The 20,407-nt window shown below is 42.4% G+C and overlaps 1 protein-coding gene across 1 annotated transcript in view; it reads right to left on the reverse strand.

The window, feature by feature from the left end:
• The window catches only part of Dnah14 (dynein axonemal heavy chain 14), a 170,970-nt gene that overhangs the window by 148,672 nt on the left and 1,891 nt on the right, over positions 1-20,407 (reverse strand). The window contains 5 exon segments of the mRNA XM_070023147.1: positions 9,762-9,883; positions 13,286-13,531; positions 15,609-15,793; positions 17,760-18,129; positions 19,050-19,391. Of these exon segments, the coding sequence (XP_069879248.1) occupies positions 9,762-9,883; positions 13,286-13,531; positions 15,609-15,793; positions 17,760-18,129; positions 19,050-19,391 (1,265 nt within the window).

The following is a 20,407-nucleotide window of genomic DNA, read 5'->3' on the forward strand; positions in this document are numbered from 1 at the left end:
AGAAATTCAGTAAACAGAAACCCTGAGAGTGGCTCCAGGCTGGGCTCTGTGAGTTTCTCACAAACTAGCCCCCGGGAAAAGCTACTGTTTGCTGAAAGGTCTCAACTCTACCCAGAACCTAGCCTCCTCACAGCATCTCCAAACTTGAGGAAAAAGCCATCTCCCTCTTTTGTGATACTCAAAGCACACCCCCCCTCCCATTGAACTAACTTGGGAGGAGGATCGAAAAATCCTGGGTAAAGCAGAGCATTTTTCTGCCTGTCCAAACAAACTGACTTAAGAAACCAACCAAGCCACAGGACCACAAGCAGACCAGAGACTCCAACCAGAGGCTGATTACAGACACAAGGGAGATACAGGATTTTTCCCAACCCTCCCCCCAAAAAAAAAAAAAAAAAAAATCAAAGAACTTTTTTTTTTCCTCTTTTTTTTTTTACACCTTTTACAAAAAAATTTTTTTTCTTTTCTAAAACTTTTTTTATTTTTACCTTTTTTGAAAAAAATTGTTTTCTAGTAACTTTTTTTCCCCCTTATAATCTTTATTTTAGGGATACATGTATGTGTGCATTTTTCTTTGTTTTTTTTTCTTCTTTAAAAAAAATTTCCTGAACAACAGGAACCAATATACAAGGACACGTGCACCTCCATGTTATTGCAGCACTGTTCACAATAGCTAGGATATGGAAACAACCCAGATGCCCCACCACAGATGAATGGATCCAAAAATTGTGGTATCTATACACAATGGAATATTATGCAGCCATTAGAAATGACAAAATAATGGCATTTGCAGGGAAATGGATGGAGCTAGAAGGAATCATGTTGAGCGAGACAAACGGTACATGGTCTCCCTGATAAGTGGATGCTAAATCCAAAACGTTAGGTGATACGACAAAACTAACAGGACTTAAGAAACAAAGAACTCCCACTCATCTTGTTGAACCACTACTAAATATCCCCATGCTGCTGATCACATATATGGTATATAACATGTGAACACCGTTATATGTTACAGATGTGATAGACAATTTGCTCCGGGAAAGTTAGAATGAACTTGAGACTTTAAATGAGCATCATTATTCCACAATACTGTGAAATTCCGGGAATTATGTAATCACTTAATCACAATTAAAAAAAAAAAAAAAAAAAAAGAACCTCGGGGAAGGTAGGGAGGAAGGGGATGGTAGGGGGAAAACAATGGAGGGGGTAACAATGTTCAAGAAGAAGTGTACTCATTACCTCACTCATGTAACTGTAACCCTCTGTATAGTATCTTTACAATAAAAAAAAGAAAAAAAGAAAAAAAAATTTTTTTTGTTTTTTTGCTTAGCTCGACTGAACTTCTGATCTTTTTTTTTCTTTCTTCCTTATCCTTCTCACCTTTTCCCCTCTTTTGTTCTTCTTCTTTTTTTTTTTTTAATTTTATTTTATTTCATTTGAGAACATACTGTACAGAGGGGCTACAATTACATGGGCAGGATAATGCATACATTTCTTACCAAGCATTGCAGCCTCCTCCTTTGTTTACCCTTCACCTCCCTTCCCAGCCTCCCCCTCTTTTGTTCTTCTTTATGAGACTTAATCGCTGTTCTGCACATCCTCAGATAAACCTGTAGTTTACTATTAGACCCTATCCCCCATTGTGTACACACTTCATCCACAAATTTATTACTCAATTCAAAACTTCTGAGACTTAAATTCCTTAATAGCAGTACTACCTCTTTATACCTATATAGTATTTTAAGTATTTTTATTTTTAAGTTTTTCACATCTCCTTTATATCTCTCCCCTTCTCTCAATATATTCACGTTCTTTAAATAGATTGTTCTTGAATCTGCATATTATTAACTTTTATTTTTCTATTTTTTCTGGTGTCTTTTTTTCCCCTTTCTCTTTCTTCTTGTTTTCTCTCTCTCTACTTTCATCCTATCTAACCTATTTCCTGCTTTGAGACTAGGACTTAGTTAACTCTCCCTGTACCTTCCCACATCACTCTATTCCTATTTTTTACCCACATCTCCCCCTAACCCTAATAATTTCTGGTTTACCAAATTCTTCTTTGCGGTTCGTAGCCCATTAATATATAGTTGTTTGATGTTAAATAGAGGTATCTGTTGAACTAGATTGTATCTGCAGACTATTGACTGTGCAAATTCAGACTTTGGTTGATGCTTGCCTTAAGTTAGTGTTCTAGCACAAAACTGGTGTTACTTTCATCCCAAATGGGCAGAGTAAGCCGGAAAACCACAAGAAAAATGGCAAGTCAGGGTAACTCCACTCCCACTCATGATTATTAGGGGACAGAACAGATAATGAATAATCCAGAGGAGAGTTCCCAAATAGCTCTACAAACACTGCTGGCAAACATGATAAATGAAAAGATTGAAGATATACAAAGAACTCTGTATGAGCGTGATAGGGAGAGAGAGGAGGCAATCCAAAGGTTTATACAGGAATATCATGAGCGTGAAGATACAGGATTTGTGTGAGCAGCTTGAGAATACTCAAGAGAAAGGCAGAAATGGCATGAACAGGCTGAGAACACTCAAAGAGAACTATAGGAATCCCCTGAACGGGAGGAAGCTAATCAAAGAGTAATACAGGAATTGAGAGAGCAGGAAGAGAATACACAAAGATCACTAAAGGCATTCATGGAATCCATTAACAAAGAGCTGAAGGAAGTCAGGGAGACCATAAAGGGAATGCTGAATGGAACCCAACAGAAGGAATGGGAGTCCAAGGAAACTATAACCAATCAACTAAGTGATTTGAGAATAAACACTGAACACCAAATTAAGGAAGTAAAGAAGTCCATACAAGATCTAAAACAAAGCTCCAACTAAGAATTTGAAGCCATCAAAGCTGACCAATTAGAAGGAAAAGAAATAAAAAACAAAGCAGAAAGTATTGACAGCAGGTTAGACCATGCAGAAGATCGAATCTCGGGGATTGAAGATAGCCTAGATATTATAGAGAAAGAACATACAACCATCCAAGACAAGTCCAAGAAATATGATAGATCTATCCAGCACTTGGAAGACACCATCAGAAGGCCTAATCTAAGGATAATGGGTGTAGAGGAGCACCTAGAAACAGAAGTTAATGGTCTAGGAAATTTGTTTAACAGGATCCTAGCAGAGAACTTCCAAAAAATGCAAAAAGACAGGCCTATTCAGATACAAGAAGCTTTTAGAACTCCAAATAGAACAGATCAGAATAGGACATCCCACTTTCACATTATAATCCACACAAGATCAACTCAGACCAAGGAAAAGATCCTTAAAGCTGTGAAGGAGAAAAGATTAATCACCTATAAAGGGAAACCAATTAGAATACCTGAGATTTCTCAGCAGAGACAATCAAAGCAAGAAGAGCCTGGAATGATGTATGCCAAGCCCTAAAAACAAACAACTATCAACCAAGAATACTGTACCCAGCTAAACTCTCCTTCATAACTGAAGGCCAAATAAAAACCTTCCATAGCAAAAAAAAAATTGAAACAATACATCTCCACCAAACCAGCCCTACAAAAGATTCTTAAAGATGTCCTACACATAGAAAACCAACAAGACCACAATAAAGGCCAAGAAACTGCACCCAAACTGAGAATCCAAGAACCATAGGAAGAACCCAGTGTTCGCAACCCCCAAGAAGGTGGATAACATGGCAGGAACTCCCAAATACCTCTCAGTCCTATCTCTTAACGTTAACGGACTAAACTCTCCAATTAAGCGACATAGACTATCGAGTTGGATTAAAAAACAAGATCTTTCTATCTGCTGCCTTCAGGAGTCACATCTTGCCTGTAAAAACACACACATTTTCAATGTTAAAGGCTGGAGCAAAATCTACCAAGCAAACGGCCCCCATAAACAGGCGGGAGTTGTAATCCTAATATCAGATAAAATAGACTTCAAACTAAAATTCGTGAGAAGACATAAAGAAGGTCGCTACATACTAATTAAGGGATCTCTCCTTCAGGAGGATATTACAATTCTAAATATCTATTCGCCAAACAATGGAGCATCCAAATTTATCCAAGAAACACTACTTTCCCCCAAATTCCACATAGATCCAAAGACATTAATTGTTGGGGATTTTAACACACCACTCTCCCCACTAGATAGATCAACTCGGCAAAAACTCAACAGAGAAACTGCAGGTCTAAACAGCTGCATAGATCAACTAGATTTAACAGACATCTACCGAATATTTCACCCAGCAGCATCAGAATACACGTTCTTCTCAGCAGCACATGGAACATTTTCTAAAATAGACCACATTTTAGGCCACAAAGCAAACTTGTCCAAATTCAGAAACATTGAAGTTATACCTTGCATTCTCTCTGACCACTAGGGAATAAAATTAGAACTCAACACCAAAAGCCACCAAAGAAAGTCCAGTAACACATGGAGGCTGAACAACACACTGCTGAATCACGAGTGGGTCATGGAAGAGATTAGAAAAGAAATTCAAATGTTCATGCTATTCAACAAAAATGAGCACACAAATTACCAGCTCCTCTGGGACACAGCAAAGGCAGTACTCAGAGGCAAGTTTATAGCTCTGAGCTCCTACATCAACAAATTGGAGAGATCTGAAACCAACAATTTAATGAGACATCTGAACCTCCTTGAAAAAGAGCAGCAAGATAAACCCCAATCCAGTAGACGGAAAGAAATAATTAAAATTAAATCAGAATTAAATGAATTAGAATCCAAAAAAACTATAGAAAGAATCAACAAAACAAAGAGTTGGTTCTTCAAAAAAATTAACAAAATTGACAGACTCTTAGCAAATCTTATCAGAAAAAGAAGAGAACACACCCAAATTAATAAACTCAGAGATGAGAATGGAAACATCACTAGGGAAACAACCAAGATTCATAACATTATAAGGGAATACTTCTCAAAACCTTATGCTAATAAGTTTGAGAACTTGACAGAAATGGACCTTTTCCTAGCAAATATTGACATGCCAAAACTAAACCAAGATGAGTTAAACCAGCTTAACAGGCCCATATCAAGCATTGAAATAGAAACAGCAATAAGATACCTCCCAGCTAAGAGAAGTCCAGGACCAGATGGTTTTACAGCGGAATTCTACAAGGCCTTCAAAGCAGAGCTCACACCAACACTCCTCCAACTCTTCAATGAAATTGAAAGAGAAAGCTCACTACCGAACACATTCTATGAAGCCATCATAACCCTCATCCCAAAACCAGGCAGGGACTCATCAAAGAAAGAGAACTATAGACCCATCTCTTTGATAAACATTGATGCAAAACTTCTCAACAAAATTTTGGCCAATCGACTTCAACAATTCATCCAAAAAATCATACACCACGATCAAACAGGATTCATTTCAGGGACACAAAGCTGGTCCAATATACACAAATCAATTAAGATTATTCATCACATCAACAGGAGCAAGGGTAAGAACCACATGGTTATCTCAATAGATGCAGAAAAAGCATTCGACAAGATCCAACACCCCTTTATGATGAAGGTTTTGGAAAAATTAGGAATCCATGGAACATTCCTCAATACAATAAAGGCTGTATATGACAAACCTACAGCCAGCATTATACTTAATGGTGAAAAACTAAAGCCATTTCCTCTTAACTCAGGAACAAGACAAGGATGTCCACTCTCTCCACTTCTCTTCAATCTAGTATTAGAATGCCTAGCTACAGCAATAAGACAAGATGCAAACATAAAGGGGATCCAAATAGGGAAAGAAGAAATAAAACTCTTCCTCCTTGCAGATGACATGATCTTGTATTTAAAGAATCCCATGGACTCCACTCCCAAATCACTCAAGCTGATTAAAAACTTTGGCAAAGTAGCAGGGTATAAAATTAACCCTCAAAAATCAATGGCTTTTCTGTATGCCAACAATGAGAAAAGTTTGGCTGAAATTAGGAAAGTAACTCCATTTGTAATAGCCCCTCAAAAAATAAAATACCTAGGAATTAACTTAACCAAAGAAGTGAAGGACCTCTATGATGAAAACTTTAAAATCTTGAAAAAGGAAATCCAAACAGAATTTAGAAAATGGCAAAACCTCCCATGCTCCTGGATTGGAAAGATTAACATTGTGAAAATGGCAATACTTCCCAAGGCTATCTACAAATTCAATGCAATACCTATCAAAATTCCAACCTCATTCTTCAAGGAAATAGAAGAGGCAATCCAAAAATTCATATGGAACAATAAAAGACCCCGAATAGCAAAAACGCTCCTCAACGGAAAGAACACTGCTGGTGGAATATCAATACCAAATTTCAAACTCTACTATAAAGCCATAGTAATCAAAACAGCTTGGTACTGGCATAAGAACAGACCTCAGGACCAATGGAATAGAATTGAAAACCCAGAAATGAACCTACAGACCTATAGCCAACTAATCTTCGATAAGGGAGCTAAAATAATAGAATGGAAGAAAGACAGCCTCTTCAGTAAATGGTGCTGGCAAAACTGGTTAACTACTTGCAGAAAACTAAAACTAGATCCTTATATATCACCCTGCACCAGAATCAACTCCAAATAGATCAAAGACCTCGGAGTCAAAGCAGACACTCTGAAAACATTACAGGATGGAATAGGAGAAACCCTAGGCTTCCTTGGCTCAGGCCGAAATTTTCTTAATAGAGACCCGGAAACACAACAAATCAAAGAAAGGTTGGACAAATGGGATTGCATGAAGTTGCAGAGCTTCTGCATGGCAAAGAACATAGCTAGCAAGATCAATAGAAAGCCCACAGATTGGGAAAAGATCTTCACTAGCCATACAACGGACAAGGGTCTCATATCTAAAATATACTTGGAGCTCAAAAAATTAAATCCCCCAACAACAAATCCTCAAAGAAACAACTGCCCAATAAATAAGTGAGCTAAAGACTTGAAGAGAAACTTCTCTGAAGAAGAAAGAAGGATGGCCAACAGACACATGAAGAAATGCTCAACCTCCCTAGCCATAAAAGAAATGCAAATCAAAACAACATTGAGATACCACCTCACCCCAGCTAAAATGGCTATAATCAAGAACTCTAACAACAACAGATGCTGGAGGGGATGTGGACAGAAGGGAACCTTACTTCATTGTTGGTGGGAGTGTAAACTTGTTCAACCACTTTGGAGCAGTATGGAGGTTCCTGAAAAGACTTCACATAGAGCTCCCCTATGACCCAGCAATCCCACTTTTGGGCATTTACCCAAATGTTTACAAACAAGACTACACTAAAGCTACTAGTACAACTATGTTTATTGCAGCATTATTTACCATAGCTAAGATATGGAACCAACCCAGATGCCCCTCAGTAGATGAATGGATCAAGAAAGTGTGGTATATATACACAATGGAATTCTATGCCTCCATCAGAAAGAATGACATTTCCCCATTTGTTAGGAAATGGAAAGGCTTGGAAAAAATTATATTAAGTGAAGTAAGCCAAGCCCAAAGAAACAAAGGTCCCATGGTTTCCCTTATTTGCAATATCTAGTACATGTATGAGTCAAGCAGGAAAGATCAGATAATGTGATGTTAGGAAAATGAACCCTTAGATAAGTATTTAAATGTCTTTTTTTCTTTCATGCATTTGTTTCTAACTCATTTATAAGATTATTTCTTTGTAGCTTTGTATGTCCCTCCCCCACAGTACAACCCCTGCTTTCACTATATTTGATGTGGGTATAATTTGTGCAGGAGATGGGGAAAAACAAGTCGTTTAAGGATACAGGTGGACCCGATGCAACTATGAGAAGTCGTCATGTCAAAAACGAACTTTACAACTTTGGTGGGGGGGGGGGGGCGGGATTGGGTGGGGGGCGCGGGGAGGCTGGGAAGGGATGTGAAGGGTAAACAAAGGAGGAGGCTGCAATGCTTGATAAGAAATGTACTCATTATCTTGCCCATTTAATTGTAACCCCTCTGTACAGTATGTTCACAAAAAATAAAAATTTAAATTAAAAAAAAAAGTCAAACTCTCACAAGAACTCTCTCACTATCATGCTCCCCATCTCTGAAGTGCAACAGAAATCCTATCATAGAAGACAGACCAACTCTACTTAGTGAAACACACCCTCCTTCCGGAAGGTTCTAGTGTGGCACCCACGGGATTCTTTATTCTTTAGTTCCCATCACAGAGTCTTCCTGCACCACGAGCCTCTTGTGACTTCACCTTTCTCTGAGAGCCCCTGTTGGTATTGTCCTATCATCTTTCCCCTTTACTTAAAGGTCTATTGCCAACTCATTTCCCATCATCTGTAGACTCATCTTATCAGTGCTGTTACTATCTTTCAATTCATATTTCCTTTTACAATCTCACCAAATTTTGTATACGGTTAACTTAGTCATATTTTTTCCTCTTTTATTTAGGAGTCTGATCTATTAATAAAAAATATCTTTAGTAAAAAGTACTAATGATTTGAATTTAATATTCAAAGTGAGAGCAACCATAAAGGATACACTCCATGGGTGTGTAGTCTCACCTTGGAAGACTGTCAAGAGTGAGCGTAGATATACAGCGTCCCAAACACTGCATATCAAAAATAAATATTGTTCCTACTAAGCAATGCTTGTACCTGAACAGTTTTCTTTCTCCCCCAAAATGAAGTTCCAAGTACTTAACCTGAAATCCTAGGCTTCCTAGCACCCCATAAAGTCTCACTTTTCTTCAGATTATAGACTACAAAAGCTTGCATTTTTGTTGTTGCTGGGTTTTGTTTGGTTTTATTTTGTCTTGTTTTGGTTCCCATACTGTGGCTGGAACTCAGGGCCTTGTGCTCTCATTCAAATTTAACTTCCTAGTTCAAGGCTGGTTTTCTACCACTTGAGTCATGTCTCCAGAATGGCTTTTTGCTAATTAATTGGAGATAGAATCTTACAGGCTTTTCTGCTCTGGTTGTCTATGGACTACAGTTCTCTAGGTCTCAGACCCCTGAGTAGCTAGAATTGTAGGAATGAGCCTATATGCCAATAGTTTCAATTCTTCCTAGAAACTTATTTCTGTCAACTTAAACATTCTTAAGACCAATCACTTAAAAAAATTAAAGTCACCTGGAGTGCCAGTGGCTCACACCTGTCATCCTAGCTACTCAGGAGGCTGAGATCTGAGGATCACGGTTCAAAGACAGCCTGGGCAGGAAAGTCCGTGAGACTCTTATCTCCAATAAACCACTAGAAAACCGGAAGTGGTTCTGTGGCTCAAGTGGTAGAGCGCTCGCCTTGAGCTGAAGAGTACAGGGACAGCGCCTAGTCCCAGAGTTCAAGCCCCACGATCAAAAAAAAAAAAACAGAAAAACCAACCAACCCCCCCCAAACTCTCCAAAACCAAATTAAAATCAATTAATCCTAATGCTATGAATGAAAAAAGGTAAAATTTTAATAACTGATAAGGTGCTCTATTAATCTACCAAATTCAAAGCCAAAAATTATCATTAATATATGAGTGCTACTAAAATCTCATTTGTGCAACATTAGGGCCATACTAATACCCTGGAACTGATGGTTATCATGAGGTATGTGACATCTCCTTCCCAGATTTTACATCTTTATATTATCAACAGAGAAATTGGACTTTTAAAAAAAGATGATGCTTGTAATCTCTTATGAAAGAAAATGTCACAATGAACCAGCAATTAATATCTCTAGGTGGATAGTTTGTTGACATGATTTCTCAGGAATTACAGAAGTAAAATTCTCCATTATGCATTTTTTGCATTTTTACCTGGAAATGGTATATTTTGGTATTTTTTTACCTTTGTATTTCTACAGAATGAAAGATTGGTTCAAGGTAAAGCCAGCTTCTTTGACAATTCATCCATTCTCCAAGAGTGTAAGAAAAGAGATTTAAATTTTTGTCCCATTTACGTACAAGATCCTAGAAGACAAAAAAACAAACAGCACATAGACAAAATGTATGAAACTTCTCTATAAGAATCACATACTAGGGCTGGGAAGGTGGCTCAGTGGTACAGCACTTGCCTTGCATGCATGAGGCCCTGGGTTCGATTCCTCAGCACCACATAAGCAAAAACAAAAAAGCCAGAAGTGGCACTGTGGCTCAAGTGGTAGAGCGCTAGCCTTGAGCTGAAGAGCTGAGGGACAGCGCCCAGGCCCAGAGTTCAAGCCCCACGATCAGACCCCCCCCCCAAAAAAACAAAAAAACAACAAGAACCACATACTAGAACCCAATGTGAAGGGTGATCTTTTAATGACACCCAGAAAATCATTAATGGTTACATGAATGAAAAGCAAACTATATTAAGTTTTTGAAGTTTTAAGATACCTTGTTTAATTTTGTTTATATGATCAACAATTTTGGTAAAACCTTAATTAACACATCCATCTGTAGAAAGTAACAGGAATTTTCCACTCAATACTTATTTCCTATTCCTTTTGTAGAAGAAGTGTAGCCAGGAGTTTGGTAAGCATTTTATTTTAGTCCCTTCTTAGGCATTTCTATACACATGTAACTGTATTGTACCCATTGTCCTGTAATCTGCTTTTTAAAACACTGACAATGACTTCTCTTGCCTTGCAAAACTATCCAGGGATTCCATTTGCAATTTACCCTTCCCCTAGAAAACCAGATGGATCTGGACACCTGTGGCTTGTGCCTTTAATCCTGGCTACTCAGGAGGCTGAGATAGGAGGGTCACAGCTCAAAGCCAGCCCAAGCAGGTAAGTCTGTGAGACTCATCTCCAATTAACCATCAATAAGCCAGAAGTAGTAGAGTGCTATCCTTGGGCAAAAAAGCTAAGGGACAGCCCAGGCCATTAGTTCAATGGCACATACATACAAAAAAAAAATAATATCATGGGAAAATGGTTTTAAAAAATCAAGGCTACAATACTTCCTTAAAAGCCAGGCCTATTCCTGACTGTCTCCTGAGGGAAGGGACCATGCATGAATCACATTTGTTTTCTGCCTAGGTTCACTTATTTCTTACTTTCTTTTACATTTAAACTGTTTATTAAGTTTAGCTTATTTTCATGCCTGTGAGATGATCACTACAATCAAGAAGTCAACACATCCATTTTTCCTGAAAGGGAAAGCCTGCGAACGCATCTCTCCAGGCTAAGTTCTCTCAGGTGGTTGGTTCCCTGGTCTCTGGCAGTTCCTCACAGTCACATGCCATTGACTGGGTTGGGCAAATACATGAGCAGGGAGGGCCCTTACACAATGCTGATGTTCTCTAACAGGTCACCTCCGGATGAACTATCTTCTAGGCTCTAAGCTCCCTTGCATCTCCAGATGTTAAACAGCATCTCATGTCAGGTCCTGCCTGGCTTCTTTGCTTTCCCCCCAACCAAGGTCTAGAAATGCAAGGTGGTGGGTTGGTGTAATCGTAGGGCTTACCTGTGTGCTTCTCACATCCCAGACATCTCGGTTTGTGTTCTCTGATGTTCAGCGTCCTGGAAACTACCATCCCATATGTCCTGTCTGGTTTGGGTTGCGTGTTTGGGGCATGACTCCATTTTGCTTTGAAGTTTGTGTGTGCATGTCATGTTCTCTTGGCTTCCTAAGTGTTTCACTCATTTGTTATTTCTTAATTTCATTCTTTACTTTTGACAAAGGCATTTAGTGCATTAAATATTAATTTTCATAAGGCTGTGGTAAACTGTGGTAAGGTTTTTTTTTTTTTAACTTTTTTTTTGGGGGGGGGGGTCCGGTCGTGGGGCCTGAACTCTGGGCCTGGGCGCTGCCCCTCAGCTCTTCAGCTCAAGGCTAGCGCTCTACCTCTTGAGCCACAGCACCACTTCGGGCTTTTTCTGTGTATGTGGTGCTGAGGAATCGAACCCAGGGCCTTGAGCATGCAAGGCAAGAGCTCTACCACTGAGCCACCTTCCCAGCCCTGTGGTAAGGTTTTATATGTAATCTCTCCTTATGTGTTATTTCTGAATTTTAAAAACTTGAACTGCATTTCCTGTTTGATTTTTATGCAAGTATTCTGCTGTTCTTTTTTATTGTTATTATGTCACTTTTTCATTGTTAAAATTTTTTCTTCTTTTTCATAATTTGAGATTTTTCTTTAAAGCCTATTTAAATGAAAATCTCTAAATGTTGTATATTTGCAAAGAATGTGGCTTCTACGTGTTGAATACACACCTCTGCAGCCATGTGCATTCCACACGTTGAATACACACCTCTGCAGCTACCTATGCATGTGTACATATGTGTATAGTCAACTATATTAATTTTGCTATTGAGCATTTCTATATTATTACTTATCTTACTAACTTTGCTAAAATTAAAAAATACTTCTGCGGTACATGGTTGGACATGGAGTTATGTAATCAGGGATTATTAGGATATAGCAAACACTTCTGGTAAAAGTCAAGGTTTATGGGTTATATTTTATATGCTTTAAGTTTATGGTATCTGTCCAAATTAAACTTTCTGACATTTCCTCACAACTACTGTTTCTTTAAAAATTGTTCTTAGCCAGGTTGAATAAATGTATATATGTAAGGGCAGCATAGAGAAACTCAGCAAAGCTGATGATCAACAGAACAGGGAGAAGAGAATAAGACTCTGGAGGGCTGTTGGGACCAGCAGGAGGGCAGCTGGTCTGGTGGGGAGGATACAGGAGATTGAACACTGCTGAAACAGATCATCTGCAACTATGAAAATAGAATGAAGAAACCTGTTGGAGATGCTAGGTTTTTGGGGGGAGAGGGAGTGGGACAAAGAATGTGACAGAGGGAATAAAACTGGAGTGCAGAACAATGTGCAATGAAATATAGCTGATATAAACCAATATAATTATTCTTAGCAATCAAGGCATTACATATTTAATCTTATTTCTGTGTAACTATACAAAGTATTTCATAGAATTCAAACACAAAATTATAGTATAATTTGGGAGATGCGTACTAAGACTTGAGCTGAGGCATTATCCTTTTGGTTTTGTGCTCAAGGCTAGCGCTCTACCACTTAAGCTACTCCTCTACGTGCAGCTTTTTTGCTGGTTAATTGGAGAAAAGAATCTCATAGACTTTTCTTCCAGGGCTGGCTTTGGAACTATGATTCTCAGATCTCAGCTTCCCAAACAGCTAGGATTGCAGGGCAGGAGAGAGCCACTGACAACAGGCCTAGAAAGGGATAAACTGTAGAAAATTAAGATATTTTCTCTGTACTCATGAGGCTGAGTTAGGTGGATTACAAATTTGAGGCTAGCCTGGGCTACATAAGCAAGATCTTGTCTCAATCAAACCAACCAATTAAAACAAATAAAACAAATAAAAAAAACCATTGTTTCTTTGCCATTATATTTACCTTAATTGGTTCAAGATAGGGAGATCCTTTAATTGTTGCAAGAATGACTTGAGATTCTTCTAGCTGAGCTAGAATATCGTCCACAGATGAGATTACCAAGATTGAATAAGTCTCTGAGTGGTGCATCACTAAATGCAGAGGCGTTGTGTTCCAAAGATCTATGATCTTATACAGCATCTTTTCAAGAGCAGCTTCATTAGTTGCTGAGGTTGATATTTCATTTATTTCACTTTCATACTGAAACATCTAAAATAAACAAGTTATTTTTTAAGACGTGGTAGAGCAAACAATTTTGAAAACATTTAAAATGGAAGATTTAAATGCATGGCTTGAAAGAAGGACGGGGACCGGCGGTCTGAGGCCAGCCTGAGGCCCCAGTCCCCACCGCTTATCCTTCCTAACAGAACTCTCTTCAGGTTTATCGTTATTATGAAGGTGTTGCACAGCAGGGTTACCATTTCCTAAGTCAGGAAACGAGTCCATTTCCGAAGTCCGGCAACGAGTCCATTTCTTGTTTTGGACAACGTCACTGCTTCTTTTGCTCTCCTCCAGTTTTTCCCTCCCGTCCTTGCTCACAAGTTACATAGCATAGTTCATTTTCCACATCACGTGTACTCACTATCACTACCTCACATGCTTCCTGTGCAGTGGCAGGAATGGTGGTTAGAACCATCAGATGCCCGCCTGTGTATGTGCAGATAGTGTTATTTCTTCAGCGTTCTTTCCTCTTTACTAATACTTACGGCTCAACCATTATGTGGCATGCTTTTACTCTCTTTAATCAGCCCTGGAGTACATTCACCTGAGAGGATGTAACTCCCCTTTCTTTGCCGTATCTCCTTAAGTACACCACATGTCTCTTTGAGTGTTGGTGATGCCATTCACCAGAAGCCCGATCTAAACTTCCCAGATGCAGTTAACAGAGACGCACTCAGAGCTAGTCACATCCAGCCTGTACAACTGGCTGGTTAGAAAGAAGGATTTACAGCTCTTCCCATACGTCCTCTTCATGGAGCTAAAGAACAGTGTTTAACTATATTTCGGTAATCCAGCTCCGTGAGGACTATGAACAGGTTGACTTATCTTTGTTATTTTTCATGACATGTCAAAGGTGGGTGGGCATGAGGATGGTAGGGTTAACTGGACGCTCACAGCCTTAACTGTTTTTGATTTTGAATACCCGTTCGGGCTGGAAAGGCAAGGAGAGCTCCCTGGGGCCCTCTGAGGTATCATGGACCTCTACTCAGGTAGGCTTCCAGCGGCTACCCAATTTTTTGTCTCTTCTGATTTCTATTTCTTACTGCCAAATTCTCACCCTCGACCTAACCAGCTCAGGAATGGTTCCAATAACCCAGGAGTTTCAAAATGGAAATGACACTGTGCTTGTTTTGTGAACTTAAACAACTCAGCTGTTGACACCACCTCTTACGTTCTGCCATTATGTAGATAGCTGGTTAGATCCACCTTTGGCACAAACAACAGTTAAAGAGGCTCTGGCCATGACCCAGAAAGGGTAAGAGACTGCAGCAAGGTGAGGAGAGCTGAAGATTAGAAGATTATCATCCTATGGTGGTCAGTGTATGCAGCTAATAGAATGGAGCTCCCACTAAATGAGACGAGGATGACTGAAAAACAGCATTTGGGAAATAGAGAATAAAAGGTAAACTTTTTTGACATATTAATTTTGAGACAGCTTTTAAGATAATCGGAGATAATGAACAAGAAATTAAATATATAAGTTTGCAGTTCAAGAGGAAGGTTGAGATGAGGACTGGAGATACAAAAGAATCTAATTTTAAAAGTCAATTAAAGTTGTCAGTAAACTTTTTTTTAACTATTTAAATATATCTTTGTTCATTATAATAAAATTATTTATGAGAAATGATGATTTGGGTTATATTAGTTATTGTCAAAACACTACTAAGAAAGCTTATTGTAAGTTAGGCAAGAAAATATTTCCATGAAAAAGTAAGAAATAATATGCCATTTTTAGTCAATCAAATTGTTGTCAATTAGTATTTTAAATATGATACCAAGTTATTGGTAGGATTTACACCATGTTCCTAATATATTTTCTTTTTATATATAACAGAATAAGTAGTTCTAAATTTTCTATTTCTATAAAACATCTCCATAAGAAATAGCACTATGAGATAATGAAACGTCACATGTAAAAAGTATTGCTCTCTAAGAACCTATGCAATAGTAGTACAAGAGCTAGCTAACTCTTTCCACTAGTGTGCCTATTCCTTCTACATTTGCCTGCTGTTTAAGTGCTCTCTCCACGATTTCCACCTGCTTTCTTCAAGTCCTTTCTGCTTACCTTGAGGGCTAGCACGTTCTCCACGGTGCAGTTTTTATCCAGGGACCTCCCCACCACCTCCTGCAGAGCCTCCCAGTGCCGGGGCTTCAGACACGGGTTCCCCAGAGCTATGATGATTGGCAGCTCTTGTTTAAAATCTGTCACAGATTGCTTAAGGTGTGGCACTATGTCGTTTTTAGGTAAACCTATTAACAACAAATATACAAGCTTACAATATGTTCCTTATATTTTTTAATCAACCAATTGAGAAAATACTAATTTTTCTTAAAATTTGCTAATAATTTAAGACTGGTCTGTTAATTATTAGCCTGCATTGTAACATAACATAGTGACCCTTTATCGATGTCACCTTTCCGTAAGAGTCAGCTAAGGATGGAAATAAAGAAACACAAACGATCAAAGCCAAATTATCTTGGAAAATATGGTGCCTGGATGGCAGTAACACTGCAAGACAGTCGGAATGCAGAGCGCAGAGCTGGGGCGCGGGGCACAGGGCGCAGGGCGCAGGGCGCAGAGCTCAGAGGCAGGGCGGGGGGCGCAGAGTCGGGGGCGCGGGGCGCAGAGCTCAGAGGCAGGGTGCGGGGGGCGCAGACTCGGGGGCGCGGGGCCCAGAGCGCAGAGCGCAGAGGCAGGGCACAGAGTACAGAGACGGGGCGCAGAGCTCAGAGGCAGGGCGCGGAGCCGGGGCGCGGGGCGCGGGGCGCGGGGCGCGGAGCCAGGGCGCGGGAGCCTTCTCTCAACTCCAGCAGGATGCTAAGCATTTCTTGCTTTTGTTGGACCTCACTGACTGAGGAGCACTGTCGAGGTGCCCCCTCCCCCGCCCCACTGAGGAGCACCGTCGAGGTGCCCCCCGCCCCCCGCCCCCCTGAGGAGCACCGTCGAGGTGCCCCCCGCCCCCCGCCCCCCTGAGGAGCACCGTCGAGGTGCCCCCTCCCCCGCCCCCCTGAGGAGCACCGTCGAGGTGCCCCCTCCCCCGCCCCACTGAGGAGCACCGTCGAGGTGCCCCCTCCCCCGCCCCCCTGAGGAGCACCGTCGAGGTGCCCCCTCCCCCGCCCCACTGAGGAGCACCGTCGAGGTGCCCCCCGCCCCCCGCCCCGGGAGGCCGCCGCTCCTGGGCGGCCAGCGTTGGGGAGCGGGGCGCAGGCGCAGGATGCACGGACGCTGGCCCGCGCTCTCCGGAGCACAGGTCTCCGCTCTTCAGCTCCCGGCCCGCGCTCTTCCGCCGAGCCGCAGCGCCACTCCGGGTTTCAGGAGGCTGGCTGGAGATCGGAGTCGCCCCGGCCCCGGGCCGGCTTTGACCCGCGGTCCTCAGCCCTCAGCCTCCGCCAGGCGCCAGCCGCCGGCGCCCGCTTGCCTTGGTTTTCATAGCTCGTTTGTGCCATCCTGTGTTAGTTACGCCTCTTGCCCAAATCGTTGCTTACTTATAAACTTGGGTGGTGCGAAAGATGGAACCAGGGCCTCGTGCGTGCGCTCCGGAGAACACGTTCCCGGGAGGTCGGTGCGCCGCGGGCGGGCCGGCACACAGGCTCCGCCCTGCCAGAGAGCGCCGTGCTGACGTCACCTCCCGCGGCGCCCACAGAGCGCGGCGACTCTGCCGAGCGTCCTTTCCTCTAAAGCGTCTCTGCAGAGCCCAACTCTCACGTCTCGACGCTCCGCAATCAGCCAGCTTCCGAAGGACACAAACGCTGCTCATCACTGCACCGCTGGAAAAGCTTCAGCAGACATCGCCCGCTCACCCACCCTGCGGGGCTGTCTCCAGAGAGGCCACGGGACCTTGCGCCCAGCACCGCGCCCGCGCCCCATGCGCCCCAGCACCGCGCCCGCGCACCGCGCACCAGCACCGCGCACCATGCGCCCCAGCACCGCGCCCGCGCACCGCGCACCAGCACCGCGCCCGCGCCCCATGCGCCCCAGCACCGCGCCCGCGCACCGCGCACCAGCACTGCGCCCGCGCACCATGCGCCCCAGCACCGCGCCCGCGCACCATGCGCCCCAGCACCGCGCACCATGCGCCCCAGCACCGCGCCCGCGCACCATGCGCCCCAGCACCGCGCCCGCGCACCATGCGCCCCAGCACCGCGCGCCCCAGCACCGCGCCCGCGCACTGCGCGCGCAACCTCGGCCGAGGGAGTCCGAGAGAAAGACGCTCACCTTTTTCTAGAACGAGGAGGATATGGAGCCACTTGGACACCGTTCTCTGTACCAGTTCCACATCCATGCTCTGGAGGGACCATTTCCTCCACTCCCGGAAGAGCGTCAGCCACTCTTCGTGCGACTCCCACAGAATTCTCCTCAGCGTCAGGTCCCACTCGATGTCCGCCACCTCCGAGAGCACGATGCGGGTAATCTCCTCCACGTTCAGACAGAGCATGTGCGACTGGCCCTCGTCGAAGTGGTCCTGGTAGCTCGAGTACAGCTGAGCCTTGTGGGCCAGACCCGCGGCCTCCTCCGAGAGGCCCTGGATCATCTCCATCGCCGTCGCCGCCCGGGTGCGCGCGCACAGCAGCACCGGGGTTCTTATCTGAGAGAGAACACAGCGAGACCTTCTCAGAGGCCAATGGGTAGACTCAAGCGCGCTTCACTCACGCTGGGGCCGCAGCTCCCGTGACATTTTGCCCGGGTTTCCCGCTTAACGCCGCCACCCCGGCAGCACGTGGAAGCCTAGGGTAACTTACACTCCCCGGCCCCACTGCTGTTGGTTACCTACATTCAGAGAAAATTCTAGGCACAAAGGTTACTGGAAATGGAGATGTAGTTTTATTTCCCATTCAAGTTCACAAATTGCCAAATTCTGTCTATGGATACGGATAAAAATATTTAAGACGAAAAGCCAGGCATGGTGGCTCACTCCTGACTCCGCGCCATTCAGGAAGCCGAGGTCAGGATGGTCCTGGTGTGAAGCTTTCCGGGAGAGCAGTTCCCAGACCTCATCGCAACAGGAAAAGCTTTTCCTGGTGGTTCACACCTGACATCCCAGCCACAGTGGGAAATGTACCTAGAAGTGTGGTCTAGTTTGATCCAGGCAAAAGCAAGATCTTATCTCAAAAATAACCAGAGTACAAAGGGTTGAAGGTGTGGCTCAAGTGGTAGAGTACCTGCCTAGCAAACACGAGGCCCTTGTTGTAAACCTTAGTACCACCAAATCAGCAAGTGAGGCTCATACCTGCATCCCAGCTACTCAGGAGGCTGAGACCGGAGGGTCACGGTTCCAAGCCACTGGGGCAGGAAAGGCTGGGTGATGACTCTCCTGCCCACTTAACCACCAACAGAACCAGAGGTAGAGCTGTGGCTCAAGAGCAGAGCGCCACTCTTGAGCAAAAAGCTAAGGGACCCTGAGTGCCAGCTCAAAAAAAAAAAAATTAGCCACGACTCTACAGACAGAAAATATCCATACGCATGGGACTGAGAAAGGTTTTCATAAGAAAAGTGGGAAACACTTACTTTAGCTTTTAAATCACTAACATCCACCCGTAAACCAGTGATGTACGCTTCCAAGTTGTTCCTGAACTTGTTGACTGTTGAGTATCTGTTTGTTGCACTCAGCTTCAGAGATGTTTTCAGTTGGGCAAACTTCATAGAAAGAAGTTTAGATAGGGCTTTTTGTTCTTCTGTAATATCAATTTGGTGATACTTCACAACAGAATATAGCTGAGAAATTGTCAAGTACTCGTTTTCTAATTTAGATATTTCTAAGGACATTTCCTCCAAGAAAGTGAAGTGGTCCACAAATTCTTCTATTTCGGTGGGATCTCGGTCTAGCTTTTGTAATGATGATTCCACAACCTGAAATCATCCACATGTTCATTATAATTACAATGACTTTTCCTGGAGCACTGTTTTGTAATTTCTCTTTTATAAATATAATTTAAAAATAAAGATATCACCTCAACATAATTCTAAGTATTATTTAAGTACCAAAGCACTAACACAATCCAATCCTTCTATTATTAACTGCACTTGAATAAATCTCACATCTGAAATAAATGCTATTGAAACTTAAAAGAAGTTCTATGAATAATTTTTCAAGAAATGATTGCTGCGGCTACCACTTTGTAAGGATTTATGATCTAGGTTCTTTAGTGTATGATCTCACTTAATGTCAGTTTTGTGTGGACTTGTATTTATTTCTCACGTGTAAATAATGAAAATTAGGATTGACAGGTCCAGTAGGAAGTGAATGTTTCAAAGTAATTGCCATGTCAGATGCCAGTGGCTTACCTTATAATCCTAGCTACTTAGTAGGATCCTAGTTCAAAGCCAGCCTAAGCAGGAAAAGTCCATGAGACTCTCATCTCCAATTAACCATCAAAAAAGCCAGAAGTTGAGCGAGGAGGGGAGACAGAGTCAAGTGGTCCTAACAGTAGAGCACTGACTCTGAGCACAAGAGCTCAGGGACAGCGTCCAGGCCCTAAGCTGAAGTCCCACAAAAAGCAAAACAGCAACAAGTAACTGTCAGTGTGTTAAGGTTACAATGCCACTTTTTCAGTCTTGTGGGATGTCTGAGAATTCAACCCTCATTTTCATTGTATTTGATTCTGGTGCCCTGAATCTTGCCTATACATTTTTCTAATTTGGGGAAGGGAAGGGAAATAAAATGCTGAAATAAGGATACAGGTTGACCCATTATAACAATGAGGTGTACAAGACACTATGTTGAAAACGAACTTTACAACTTTGGAGGCAGGAGGAGGAGATGGAGAGGTGGGGAGGGAAGAGATGGTAGGGGAAAAATACAAAGGAGGAGGTAACAACACTCAATAGGAAATGTACTTGTTACCTTACTCATGTAACTGTAATCC

This window comes from Dipodomys merriami, unplaced genomic scaffold, assembly GCF_024711535.1.
Source record: "Dipodomys merriami isolate MVZ:Mamm:240054 unplaced genomic scaffold, mDipMer1.0.p SCAF_158, whole genome shotgun sequence".
NCBI lineage: Eukaryota > Metazoa > Chordata > Mammalia > Rodentia > Heteromyidae > Dipodomys > Dipodomys merriami.